This window comes from Callospermophilus lateralis, chromosome 13 (genome assembly GCF_048772815.1).
Source record: "Callospermophilus lateralis isolate mCalLat2 chromosome 13, mCalLat2.hap1, whole genome shotgun sequence".
Taxonomy (NCBI): domain Eukaryota; kingdom Metazoa; phylum Chordata; class Mammalia; order Rodentia; family Sciuridae; genus Callospermophilus; species Callospermophilus lateralis.
The window spans coordinates 57,609,898-57,624,522 of record NC_135317.1 but is presented as its reverse complement, the minus strand read 5'-3'; the positions used below and the strand labels follow the sequence as shown (position 1 = coordinate 57,624,522).

General features: G+C 33.9%; 1 protein-coding gene across 8 annotated transcripts in view; it reads right to left on the bottom strand.

The window, feature by feature from the left end:
- Positions 1-14,625, bottom strand: part of Cdc42bpa (CDC42 binding protein kinase alpha) — a 323,243-nt gene that overhangs the window by 245,019 nt on the left and 63,599 nt on the right. For all 8 annotated transcript variants that reach the window (XM_076831696.1, XM_076831690.1, XM_076831691.1 and 5 more), the window contains exon 2: positions 9,969-10,060. In XM_076831696.1, the coding sequence (XP_076687811.1) occupies positions 9,969-10,060 (92 nt within the window). The remainder of the gene's footprint in view (positions 1-9,968; positions 10,061-14,625) is intronic.

The following is a 14,625-nucleotide window of genomic DNA, read 5'->3' as shown; positions in this document are numbered from 1 at the left end:
AGAGTTCTTGCAGCAATTCCTGGGAATCTGGAGATATGGAAACCATTTCTGAACAGGTGTGCAATCACACCAATGGAATATTAACATGGAGATGTCTACTGAAACCATGCTCAAACCATGGGGGTCATACCTCTGAGGTCATAACTTAAGTCTAGAAAGAGCTGTGATCTGATGTCCTCTATGTTTCTCAAGTAGGTCGCAGATTCCTTTCTATTCCCCCACACCTGGTCCCTTTTGCATATTGCCACTTCCCTTCCCACCCACACAGGAAGGAAGTAATTCAAGTTGGGGATGGCACCAGAAGATCTAAGAAATGACCATCTCCCAAATTAACAAGTTAATTTTAACTCCCAAAGAACACCTGGAATGTAGCCTTTGAATAATCAACTCTTTACAAACCCCTGTGGTCCTTTGCTAGAAAGGCAATAACACTTCTTTTTCCTTTTTCTCAAAACTATGTCCATGTTACTGGATTGACACTGGGGACAAGGACTGAGTTTTCAGTAACATTATCACTTAGCACAGTTTCTTTCCTAGGTATTTATCCAAAGGGGGAAAAAAAAATAGTTCTACAAACACTTGTAAAAAAAATATTCAAATATTTACATCATGTTTATTCCTTATAGCATAGAAAAAAACTGGAATAAAAGAACTTGTGATTGCCTGACTTAGGCTTACTGAGTGACCTATGAGTACTCATCAGTGAACTGAAATGGATGAAAGTTATGCAGCTTGTGAATTTATTGTTATTCAATAAATTCTGACATTGCGGAAAGACACAAATACATTCTGTTTATGTTAATAGCACAACTTACTATATTCAGCCACCTCCCAAGCTCCAAGGAGGGGAAGAGGGCTGGAGATTAAATTGATCACCAGTGACCAATGATCTAATCAATTATGCCTAAGTAAGGAAGTTTCCATAAAAATCCAAACCGAAAAAGATACAGTGGCACATGTCTATAATCCCAGTGACTATGGAAACAAAAGGATCACAAGTTCAAAGCCAGCCTCAGCAACTTAGCAAGACCCTGTCTCTAAATAAAATATATTTTTATTATGCTCAGTGGTTAGGTGCCCCTGGGTTCACTCCCTGGTACCAAAAAAAAAAAGCACATGAAAGAAGATGGCACACCTCTGGAGAGGTGCTCATGGAAACTCCATGCCTTTTTCCTATAAAACCCTCACACACATCTCTTCATACATATCCTAAAAAACCACTAAACATTCAACAGTGTTACCTTGAGATCTGTTGGCTGCTTTAGAAAATTCACTGAAACCCAGGAGGGGGTTAAAGGAACCTTGATTTATAGCCAGTTGGTCCTAAGTTCTAGAGATCCCAAAATGCTACTGTCATTTGAAGCAGGGGACAAGCTTGTTGGACTATGCTCTCAACCTGCGGGGTCTTTCACAAACTCCAGGTAAATAATGTGAAAGTAAATAAGAGAATACACAATTACTCTCCACTGCAGAACTGCTTGCTTGTTCTGAGGTCACAAAAGTCCTTTATGTTGATTACTGCTGAGTGACAATATAGAAAACACTGAACCTATTATTTCTAGATACTCTGAATTTACAAACCAGACAAGGATATGCATTTTTACCAGCCAAATTCAACATTTTATTGCCTATCCTCTCAATTGCAATATTAAAGGAAAAAGAAAAATAGATTCGAAAGAAAGAAAAAAAAAATTCTGTCATTACTTGAAGATGGTATAATTGAGAACATGGAAAATTCAAACGTGTGTAAGCTAGAATTAATAATTTAATATCTCAAAATAGTCAAATAAAAAGATCTATATTTTTAAAAATTAACTGTATTCATATCCTAGCAAAAGAGTTAGAAACAGAAAACCAAAACTATCCAGAAAATCAAAACTATCATTTATAAGCTTATCAATGAATATCAAAGACTCATAAACAAGTTTAATGAAATATGAACAACATTTCTACATTAAAGACTCTTTTTTTAGTACCTTTATTTATTTGTTTGTTTTTATGTAGTGCTGAGGATGGAACCCAGAGCCTCACAAGTGCTAGACGGAGCACTCTACTGCTAAGCCACAATCCCAGCCCTAAAGACTCTTTTAAAATTAGTGAATTAACATATACAGAGTCACCTGATTTGTACAAAAGTCCCTTGTCAATAAAATGTAAAAAAAAGGTAGTCTATAGGATAAAGGACACTGAGAAACCACAAAGAATAAATCAACTTTGAACCATACTTCAGAAACATAAAATAATCAATATCAGGTGAATCACAGACCTAAATGGAAAGATTTTTTTTTTTTGAACGATTACAGGAAGAATTTCTAAGATTATAGAAAAAATGTTAATGATCTTAAGGTTAGGAAAAAATTCCTAAAAGAAGCACTAAAAACAATAATCTTAAAGAAGAGTTTAATTTAACTGAATCTCATATAAACTAAGGATTTCTGTTCAATATAAGATTTATTACGAGAGGGAAAAGCCAACCCACTCTTTCACTATACACACACCATATATCCACAGAAACCACTCATATGTAGAATACACCAATAAATTTAAAATCTGGTAACCACCTGTTTCACTCTTACTGCTTAGAATTGCTTTAGCTATTCAGGGTCTCTTATTTTTCCAGATGAATTTCATGATTGCTTTTTCTATTTCTACAAGGAATGCCATTGGGATTTTGACTGGCATTGCATTGAACCTGTAAAGTGCTTTTGGTAATATGGCCATTTTAATGATATTAATTCTGTCTATCCATAAGCAAGTATATCTTTCCATCTTCTAAGGTCTTCTTCTATTTCTCTCTTTAGGGTTCTGTAGTTTTCTTGTATAGGTCTTTCACCTCTTTTGTTAGGTTGATCCCCAAGTATTTTATTTTTTTTTTGAGGATACTGTGAATGGGGTAGTTGTCCTCATTTCCATTTCAGAGGATTTGTCACTGATATACAGGAATGCCTTTGATTTATGCATGTTACGCAGCACTAAAAAATAACAAGATCATATAGCATTTGCAGAAAAATGGATGGCATTAGAGCAGATTATGCTAAGTGAAGTTAGCCAATCCCTAAAAAACAAATGCCGAATGTCTTCTCTGATATAAGGGGGGTGACTCAAAATAGAGTAAGGAGAAAGAGCATGAGAAGAAGATTACCACTAAATAGGGAAGAGAGGTGGGAGGGAATGAGAGGGAGAAGGAGAATTGCACGGAAGATAGAAGGAGATCCTCATCGTTAAACAAAATACATGTATGATGATGTTAGGGGGGAAGAAAAGAGAGAGAGAGAGAGAAATATGTCACATTAGATTGGGTAGAGAGAGGTGATAGGAGTGGAGGGGGGATAGGAAGGGTAGCAGAATAAAATAGACACTAGTATTGTGTCTATTTATAGACACAATATTGTTTATTTATTTATAGTATTGTGTCTAGTATATTTATTTATTTATTTATAGTATTGTGTCTAGTATATACACAATATATACTAGTATATACGTGGCCATATAATCAATGTGATCCTGCAACCTGTACACGTGGAAAAATGAGAATTCATACCCCATTTGAATCAAATGTATGATATGTTAAGATCATTGTATTGTCATGAGCAACTAATAAAAAAAATACACCAATAAATCACACAACCCACCCAGCTGGCTCCTGGCTTCTCAACCCCCAAATGTTCACTTGTTCATAAGGAATATCCAAGTGATATGAAATGATATGAAAATAAGTGCTGAACTTTAAGAGGAAATACAAAATGAACTCACAAAAAAAAAGTTAACTCAATTTTTTTTTTAACCAAAAATTGGTTGAAGTCAGAAAATGAGCCAAGCATTAGTAAGGCTTTGAAACAACTAGGAACTAAATACACTGCCAGTGGGAGTATAAATCAATAAGCACTTGCAAAATTACTTGGCACTATATACTGAAGCTTAATATGCCTACTGTGACCCAGCAATTCCATTCCTAAGTTTGTATCAAACTTAAATGAGTGCCTAAATCTCACAAAGACAAGTACAAGAATATTTGTACAAGCATTATTCTTAATTCCTATAAATATCTTGAATGTTCAACAATCCTAGTATGAATAAATAACATATGGCTATACTCATTCAAAGAAATACTGTACACCAATGAAAAACAAGAATGGATTATAAAAGTAAAACGTGATACAAAAGACTCCAGAAACAAGAGTATATAGCACCTAACTCCATTTATATAAAACTAAAAAAACAGGCAACATAAATCTATGATAGGAGTCAGAATAGACGATTAACGAGGAACTGGTTATTCAAACAGAGAGCAAGAGCCTATCTGACTGCTATAAACAGTCTATCCTGAGCAGCACAATGGTTATACAAGTTCATACAAAATGTAATAATCCCTCAAGTCATATATTTAATTACTTTTTTAAAAATGTTAAGACCTCAAAATAAACATATTTTGGACAAATAAAATAGACAATTTACTCACAGCAGACATGCACTAGAGAAATAATATAGAGAAAAATACTACAGAGAACTTCTAGGTCAAAAGGGAAATCATTCCAAAGTGAAGCATATGAATGTGAAAAAGCATGTGAATATAAAGAACAAGAGAAAATAAAATGTTGATAAATCTGAATAAATAGGAACAGTATAATCATATCTTTTGGGATTTAAAATACATGTAGAATTAACATAATGACAGCAATAAACAAAAGTAGAAATCAGGTAAATGGTAATGGGTAACACACAGATTTAGCAAAAATAGGGGTAATGTAAAACACTCCAATAATCTAAGAAAAAGTAAAAAATGGAGAAAAATCATACAGAATGGACAAGATAAATGTCAACTGACTATACATGCTCCAATTAAAAGACAAAAGATTTTCAAAACAGATTGAAAACAAACATCTAACCATAGTCTACTTAACAGTAAATATGCCATAATGTTATAGAAAGCTGAAATTGAAAGAATGGGAAAAGATTTTAATATGTATACAAATAAAGAATTACATGGCTTGGGGCTGGGGTTGTGGTCAGTGGTAGATTGCTCACCTAGCATGCATAAGACACCCCGGGTTGGATCCTCAACACCACATAAATATAAAATAAAGATATTGTGTCCACCTAAAACTTAAGAATAAATATTTAAAAATAAAAAATAAAGAATTACATGGCTCTATTAATATCAGATTAAAAATTTTTATCAAAAAAAGTACTATAGAGGTATTAGAGAACATTCCATATGATAATGATAAAAGAGTTAATCAGAAAGATATAACTATTTGTTATCAGCAAAAACTGAGAGGAATAATTACAAAAAAAAAAAAAAGCAAATCCTCTCAGGAAATGAAAGATCAAGAGAAAACACAAAGAAAATGAAAAATTTAAGCAAAATTAATGATTTTGACCTGATATTTATAGAATACTACATAGCAAATCTCAAAGGACTACTATCATACAGCATATATCCTCTAAACACTTGAAAATTATATAACTCAATGAAAATCCTCCAAATGTTTAAAAAGTGAGAAGTAACTTTTAAACTCTCAGATGCAACACAAAACACATACATTTAAAATATAAAATCACATTGGAAATGACACTGCATTTGGGGGCAAAACAATAATGAAAATACAACGTATCAAAACTGGTCAGCTGTAGCTAACATTGCTTAGAAAAAAATACACAGCCTTAAATGTACATTTAAAATGAGGTAATAAACCATCGATAAATGAACAGATTTTTAAAATGTGGAATATATACATAATGGCATTTTACTCAAACATAAAGAAGAATGAAATTATAGCATTTTCTGGTAAATAGATGGAAAGAACAAGGCAGTCGCAGAAAATCAAGAACCATGTTTTCTACTATGTGGAAGGTAAAGCAAAATAAAGGAAATAAGGAGGGGAAAATCAGGTATCATAAAGCTACAGGAAAAATCAGTGGAGTATGAGAAGAGCTGGAAAAGAAAGGAGCAAGGATGATAAAGGAGAGAAACTATGTAATGAATTTAACAAAATCATTTTACTTATATAGTCCCTGCATATATAAATATACCACAGGGAATTTCACCTTTATTCTTAAGTAGAAAGAACCAATCAAAAATAAATAAATGAGCCAGACATGGTGGTGCACGCCTATAATCTGCAGCTTGGGAGGCTAAGGCAGGAGGATCATGAGCCCAAAGTCAGCCTCAGTAATGGGGAGGCAGGGAGGCGCTAAGCAACTCAGTGAGACCCGGTCTCTAAATAAAGTACAAAATAGGGCTGGGAATGTGGCTCAGTGGTTGAGTGCTCCTGAGTTCAATCCCCAGTACTTAAATAAGTAAATAAACAAACAAACAAATAAGAGTAAGGAAGATCAGTAAAATAAAGGAGAAGGTGGGGAGAAAGGGGAAACGCAGGAAATGGAAGACTGAAATCAAATTCCATGCATGTTATGATTTTGTCAAAATGAACCCAACTACTCTGAATAGCTATAATGTTTCCAATAAAAGAAAAAGGCTAGAAACCAATGTTCTAATCCATTTCAATGAATTAGAAAAAAATACAGTAAATGAAAACCAAAGAGTAGAAGAAAATATTAAACAGCAGAAATTAATGAAGCAGAAAACAAGCTCACAGTAGCAAAACTCAAAAAGCCAGAAATTAATTAATTGAAAATAAAATAAAACTGATAAGCCCCTAGCAAGACAAATCAAAAATAAGATTAATAAATGTTCATTTGAATCAACACATGATCCATATGGTATTAAGTTTTGAAAATTAAACGATACAGATAAACTTATCAAAATTGACACATAACAGAAAGTAGTCTTGTTCCCATTTTTAAAAATTAAATATATTATGTTAGACTGTCTAACCAGCAACTTCCAAGCCAAATAGCTTCATAAATGGAAACCTATAAGCATGTAAGGAAAAAAACAAGAGGGAGTACTTACTTCCCTCTTCTTACGGGACCAACATAATCAAGATACCAAAATCTGATCAGGACATTTGAAGCAAGAAAATTACAGACCAATTTCTCAAGAAATAGGCGCAAAAATCTAACAAAGGGGGGAAAAACAGATAAAAACAACAGCACATCAAATCCACTAATACATTAAAAAATAATAATAGATAATAATGAAGCTGGGCTTATTTTAGGAATACAAATTTATTTGTTCAACTTTTGAAAATAAATAAACATGTATAATTCAACACAATAACCAAGTAAAGGAAAAAAGAATACAAGTGTCTCAAATGATGCAGATAAAAAGTATTTTATTAAAATTCAACAAAAATTCAGGCTGGGATTGTGGCTCAGTGGTAGAGCACTTGCCTAACATGTGTGAAGCACTGGGTTCGATTCTCAGCACCACATACCAATAAATAAATAAAATTTTAAAATTTGTCAACAACTAATAAAAATATTTTTTAAAAAATTCAACAAAATTCATGATTCTAAAAGTATAATCAAGGGGCTGGAGTTGTAGCTCAGTGGTAGAGCGCTTGCCTTGTTACATGTGAGGCACTAAGTTCAATTCCCAGCACCACATATAAACAATAAGCAAATAAAATAAAAGGTCCATCAACAACTAAAAAAAAATATTAAAAAAAAAGTATAATCAACTCAACTTGTTATGTTTGAATATCAGGTGTCCCCCAAAAGCTCCTATGTTGATGCAAGAATATTCAGAGGTAAAATGATTAGATTATGACGGTTGAAACCTAATCAGTCCATTCTAGCTTGAATGAATTAACAGGGTGATAACTGTAGGCAAGTGGGACAAGACTTTGCAGTCTTAAAAACTTGCAGTTTGGGCTAGGATTATGGCTCAGTAGTAGAGCGCTTACCTAGCACATGTGAGGAACTGGGTTCGATTCTCAGTATCATATATAAAAGAATGAATAAAACAACAATAAAATTGACAACTAAAACTATATATTTTTTTAAAAAAAACTTACATTTTGACCAAAAAAGCGTTTGGAAAATAGGGGCAAAGGAAGATGTGCTGTTAAAGACATTATGAAACTAAAGAGAAGTTAAGTACTTTGCAGATACAACAGGAAAGATGTCTTGAGGACATCACAGGAATTTGCAAGAGCATACCCATTACAGGTTCAATGTTATAGAAGGGAAAACTAAAGGAAAAAATCCTGAGGGCACACTGCTCACAATGGGAAGGGGGTGGGGTTATTTCACCATGATTGGCATTGCAGGCAGGCACTCAGAGGTGGCAGAAGCTGTGATCCCAGGAGGCTCAGCTACTGTATAAGCTGGCAGCAGACCTTGGTAGCATGCATGTGGTGCTGGTTCTGCAGGAATGTAGGATGCTGAAGTTAAGGGGTCATGGAAGCTTCTATTGAGATTTCAAAGAAGCCCTATAGGAGGGCCAGAATTCCTACGGGGCTGCCCCTTGAGAGGGTGACGCCTGAAGCTGTGAAGGTGAAGCCAAAGCTGGAACAGAGGCCCAAGGAATTAAGAGATTATAGTAATGTAGACAGTGTGCCAAGAAAAGTTGCTGGCTGCAGAGAAAGCCAGGCTAAAAGAGAGGCCATGTGGGCTGCAATAGGCAAAGTCTAAAGGGAGGAACTACCCAACTCCTTTGAAGAGCACAACTGTCCACTATGTCCTAGATGATGTACATGGAGCTGTGGGACTTGTTTGCATGGCTTGGTTTCATTGGTTCCATCCCTTCTTTCTATGACCCTCTTCTTCTCTTTTGAAATGGAACAATCATTATGTGCCATTGTATACTGGATATATGTAACTTGTTTTGTATAGAGTTCACAGCCAAGAGTCTGCCTAGAGTACTAAGACTTTGGACTTGAACTTTTGGGCAACGCTGAAACTGTTAATATTATGGGGACACACTGCATTGTGAGATGGACATGGGCTTCTGGGGGCCAGCAGCAGAATGTTATGGTTCAGATATGATGTGTCCCCTAAAAGATACTATCTACTCAGAGGTGAAATGACTGGGTTATGAGAGCTGCAGCCTAATCAGAACATCCTACTTTGAACGAACTGAGTAACTGTAAGCAGTTGGTAAGGGGACATGCCCTGGAAGGGTTCATCTTCCCTGCAGCCCTTCAGCCTCTTTTTACTCTGCTTCCAGGCCTGGCTGCCTTGAAGTAAGCAGAGTTTCTCCACCCCACCCCCTTGCCTTACCTGATGTACTGATGTTCTGCCTCACTTTGGGCCCAGAGCAATGGAATCAGACCACCATGGAATAACACTCTGAAACTGTGAGCCAAAATAAACTTTCCCAGGTATTTTGGTCACAGTAATGCAAAGCTGACTAACACAATTGCTAGCTCTAAGGGCAATAAATAAGATTCAATTAATTGCAATTATATTTTCCATAATTAGTAAATGGAATTTAATAAACCATTATAATTAAAATAACATCAAGAATATCACACATCCAGGAATAAATATGCAGAAATACGCAGAAATACTCTATATGGACTGAAAATTTATTGAAATTTATAGAGCCCTAAATAAATGAAGGAATATACCATATCCATGGATTAGCTGCCTCAATATTAAGATTTAATTATCTGCAAACTGATTTCAAATTTCAATGCAAAACAAATTCAAATTTGAGCAGGAATGCATGGTGGGGAGATTATAAATGAGTAGAAATTGAAAAACTGATTCAAAATAATATGAAAATACAATGGAAGGAGAGATGGGCTGGTGGGGGAAGAAGTCAGGTCATATGTACTATCAGATATCAAAAGTTCCTATTAACTAATTTAGAACAGTTTAGCACAAGGAAGCACAATCAGACCAAAGAAGAGTCCAGAAAATTAATCATATTTACATTAACATACGAAACATCTTAGAAAACAACTGATATGAAATATTTCATTTAAAACTTATATTTTCCAATCAACCACATCAATTACAACAGCAAGTAAATATTTCAGTTAAATTATCTCACAACTATATTAAACACCTTCTAAAACAATTAGCAAGCATTCTATAAAATCTTCATCTCTTACCTCCCCAAAAGCTCCTCGACCAATCACCTTTAATATTTCAAAGTCTTCTCTATGTAATCGCATTTGTTTCACTTTAGAAGTAAATGGTTTAGCTGAAACAAAAGAGCAACATCAATTATTTTCTTAGAAATGTGATGCAAATTACATATGCAATAGATATGAGTATTACTTACACAATAAAAATTCAAATTATGATTAAGAATTAAGCCAAAATAGCCCAGCACAGTGCATGCCTATAATCCCAGTGGCTCAGGAGACTGAGGCAAGAGGATCACAAGTTCAAAACCAGCCTCAGCAACTTAGTAAGGCTCTGAGAACTCAGCAAGAGCCTGTCTCTAAATAAAATATAAAGAGGACTGTGGATGTGACTCAGTGGTTAAGTGCCCCTGAGTTCAATCCCTGGTACAAAATAAAAGCAAAAGTATGTAAAATCTCATCAAACTACACAGCCCTCCAAATAACCTAACACTCAAATTATAAGTATATAAACTATGCCTCTGCCTCATTACTGACACTAAACTACTGCTATTTTATAACCCAGTTTGGTTTTTAAAGAATACTTTTATATATATATATCTTCCTCTAAGCAATATTCTACTTATCTAAAAGACCAGAAATCTATATATTTTAATCCTATGAACATAACTGCAAAACTGCAAAGAAAAACTACTTAAGACTTCAACTCACTCCAGTCAGAAGAATGGCAATTGTCAGGAATACAAATAATAATAAATGCTGGTGAGAATGTGGGGGAAAAGGTGCACTCAAACATTGTTGGTGGGACTGAAAATTAGTATTGTCGCTTTGGAATTAGTGGGGAGATGCCTCAAAAAACTAGGAATGGTCTCATTGGAGTATTGATTTTATCACCTAATATATTCTAGAATGCCACATGTTCTCCTGGGGATAATACTACGCAATAAATGTCAAGTCTCTGTTTAAAAAAACAAAAAAAATAGGAATGGAACCACCATATGACCCAGCTATCCCACTCTTTGGTCTTTATCCAAAAGAATTAAAATCGGAATACTATAGCAATACAGCCACACAATCCACAATAGCTAAATTATGAAATCAATTGAGGTACATGAAAATATATGAATGGATTAAGAAAATGGTATTTGCCAATAAATGGATGGAAATGGAGAAAACCATGCAGCCAGACTTAGGAAATCAAGGGCCAAATGTTTTCTCTCATATGTGGACATTAAAGCAAAATTAAGGGAAAAAGGCAGTCAGGGAGGGGATCTGATACAATAAAGATATAGAGAAGACAGTGGAGTAGAAGAGAGGGAGGGAGAAAGGGATTGGGGGGGGGACAAGAAACAAATCTAACAGAATCATGTTATATACAAATATAAATGGCCAAAAAAGGAATATCTCATTTATGTATATGGAAAAAGTATCAATCAAAAATAATAAAAAGGGTGTGAAAGAAAGATCAGTAGAATAGAGAAGAAAGAAAAGGGGAAAGGAGTAGGGGAGGAAAGGAAAGGAGAAATGGGGATTGAAAATAAATTCCTTGGATGTATAATTATGTCAAAAGGAACCAGATGCTATGTACAAATACAATGCTGCTCTATTAAAAAAAAAAAAAAAAGACAAGGTAAAGAAACTTTAAAATTTCCTTTTGGTAAGCATATAATTGTCAGCTGGGCGCAGTGGTGCACCCCTGTGACCCAGCAACTCAGGAGGGTGAGGCAGAAGCATGACAAGTTCAAAGCCAGCCTTAGAAACTTAGCAAGGCCCTGCCTCTAACTATCAAAAAAGGGCTGGGGATGTGGCTCAGTGGTTAAGTGCCCCAGGTTCTATCCCCAGTAACAAAAAAAAAAGAATATGACTGTCAAAATAATGTGTTAACAACAAAGGATGACAGTCTTTTCAAAATAAAAATGAATAATATCTTGCCCTGAAGTAGTAGCATATACCCTAAAAGCACAAAGCAAATGAATACTGTAAGATCATGAATAATTAAGATTAAAGATAATAAGGATTACCAGTTACACAAATTTTATGGGAGCCTACAGTAGTAACATAAATTAAGTACCCCTGAAATTTTTTTCCCCCCGGAACCTGTGAGAATACAAATCTCAGCTCCTTGTATTTACCGTATTCCTTTGACATGGCAAAACTATTCCATTTCCAGGCATTCAAAAATAGTTTGCTTACATCACAAATTTCTTCTCAATATTCAATATTTACTAATCATTGACTATTCCCTACATGCCAAGCATTTTACAGGATGCTGGAGATACAAAAATGACTAAAACAGGCCTCATATTTGGGTAAATAAATTATACAGTAAGTGTGATTCCATATAAAACTTTCAGTGTGGTTGAACACAAATTGCTGGTAAACAAAAACGTCTATCACCTTACAAGAAATCACAGAAATGCAAATTAACTTAACAGGGATATTCAATTATTTATCAACCAAATATGCCAAAAATTTAAAAATCTGAAACAACCATACATCGGCAAAAATGTGAATAACAGATACTATCATACATAATAGATGGAACTATTGACTATAATCTTATATAGAGAATTGGGGGGCTTTTATTTATTTATGGGGGGGCATCTTTTAACATGGCCTATTTCTTGAGTAGACGTTAGAAGTTGAACCCTTTTTTTATATTTAGAGAACAACCTTGTTTTTTTAAATATACAGCTGTGTTTTTTTAAATATACAGCTGAAACTGCTTTGATTTTATTTAGTAATTTTATATCTGTGTTTATAAACATAGTTTGTCTACAATTATCTTTTTTCTGTATTGCCTTCATCTGGTTTGGCACCAATGATATGTACAAACCTTTCTTTCCTGTTTGCTGAAACAGTATCATTCCAGGTTGCTAAAGGATGTCAATGTGAAAATAAAACTATAAAACCTTTAGAAGACTACAATTAACTATGACTTTAAGGTCTAATAAACTTGTAATAGTGAAAACATCTAGCATAGGTGTCTTTTAGGTGGACTTTTGATAATTTATTTTTTCACGTTATTGTCCATGTTTTCTATTTCTACACTCAACAATTAGATTAATTATATTTTCTATACAATGCATGCATATATCAAAATTCAAATTTATGTGAAAAAAGTGATTAATAATAATCTTTTGTTTGGGGGTTTGAGTTTTGTTTGTTTTTTTCTTTTTTATTGGAGATTAAATCCAGGGGTGCTTTACCACTAAATTACATCCCCCAGTAATTTTTTTTTCAATATTTTTTATAGTTGTAGGTGGACACAATAGCTTTATTTTTATTTATTTATTTTTATATGATGCTGACGATCAAACCCAGTGCCTTGCTCATGCTAGGTGAGTGCTCTACTGCTGAGCCACAATCCCAGTCCTTTTTATTTTGAGACAGGACTGGCTAAATTGTCACAACTGATCTTGATCCTCCTGCCTCAGCTTCCAGAGTCACCGGAATTACAGTTGTGTATACCTGGATTTTGTGTCTTTAAAATGCTACTCTATGGATAGGTTTGGTATGTATTTAGTAACTATTTACATGGGTCTATTTTCCTTGTTTTTAATTACCAGTATTATGAAAATCTGCATGTGTTATAATCTTTTTTTGCAAATATATACTTACATTTGTTGATTCTTTCTAAATTTGTGGGTTTTTTTCTCTCTTTAAGAAAATTCTTACCTAAATTTATATAAAACATCAGAAAAAGAAAATAGAGACTAATACCATCCCCTATCACCAAATAAATAAATAAATACTAAGCCATTTTGATACTAGACAAAAAGAGACATTATAGCAAAAAGTTATCAGTAGGAGAGAGATAAAAGGAGGCCATATATATGATTTTTTAAAGTGTTCAACTAACCAGGACATGAGTCTAAACATGTATGTAACTAATAATATGATCTCGAATTACAGAAAGCCAAAATTTAGAAGACACAAATTCACATTTCTAGAAAGTTTTTCTCTCAGTAATCAATACTTTTTTTAAAAAAAAAAAAAGGTAATATAATTGAACAATATACATATATAACACTCAGTATCTAAGAGTTGAAGAATATATTTTCTAACACACATTGAAACCATAGATTTTGATAACATGTCAAGTCATAAAATCCAAAGTATTGGGAACATAAAAACCAAATGTGCATGTACAGTGTAATTGATAAAAGGTAGATTAAAAGAAAAGTCCCAAAACTCTGAAATTCAAACGATAAAAGTAATAAGATAATTAGAAAAAGAGAACTACCCCATATTTAAAAAAAATAGTATTTATCAATATTTCCAGGATATAGCCTAAAACAGTACACTTACACACAAAAAAACAAAATAGAGCCTTCAATATTTACACTGGGAAAGAAAGAGCTAGAAATTAAAGTGTTAAACATACAACATAAAACACTAAGCCCAGCAAAGTGGTATACACCTGTATGCCCATCATACTTAAGAGACTTAAGTGGGAGGATCACTAAGTGGGAGGAAATACAAAACCAGCATGGGCAACAAAATGCGATCCCATATTTCTTTCTTTTTCTTTCTCTCCCCACCTTCCAAAACCATTAGACAAAGAGAATTCAAAGTAGAATGAAGAAAGCAAAAACATTAGGGAATAAAATTATTTAAATTGAAAATAAACATAATAGGGTTGGGATTGTAGCTCAGTGGTAGAGTGCTTGCTTTGCAC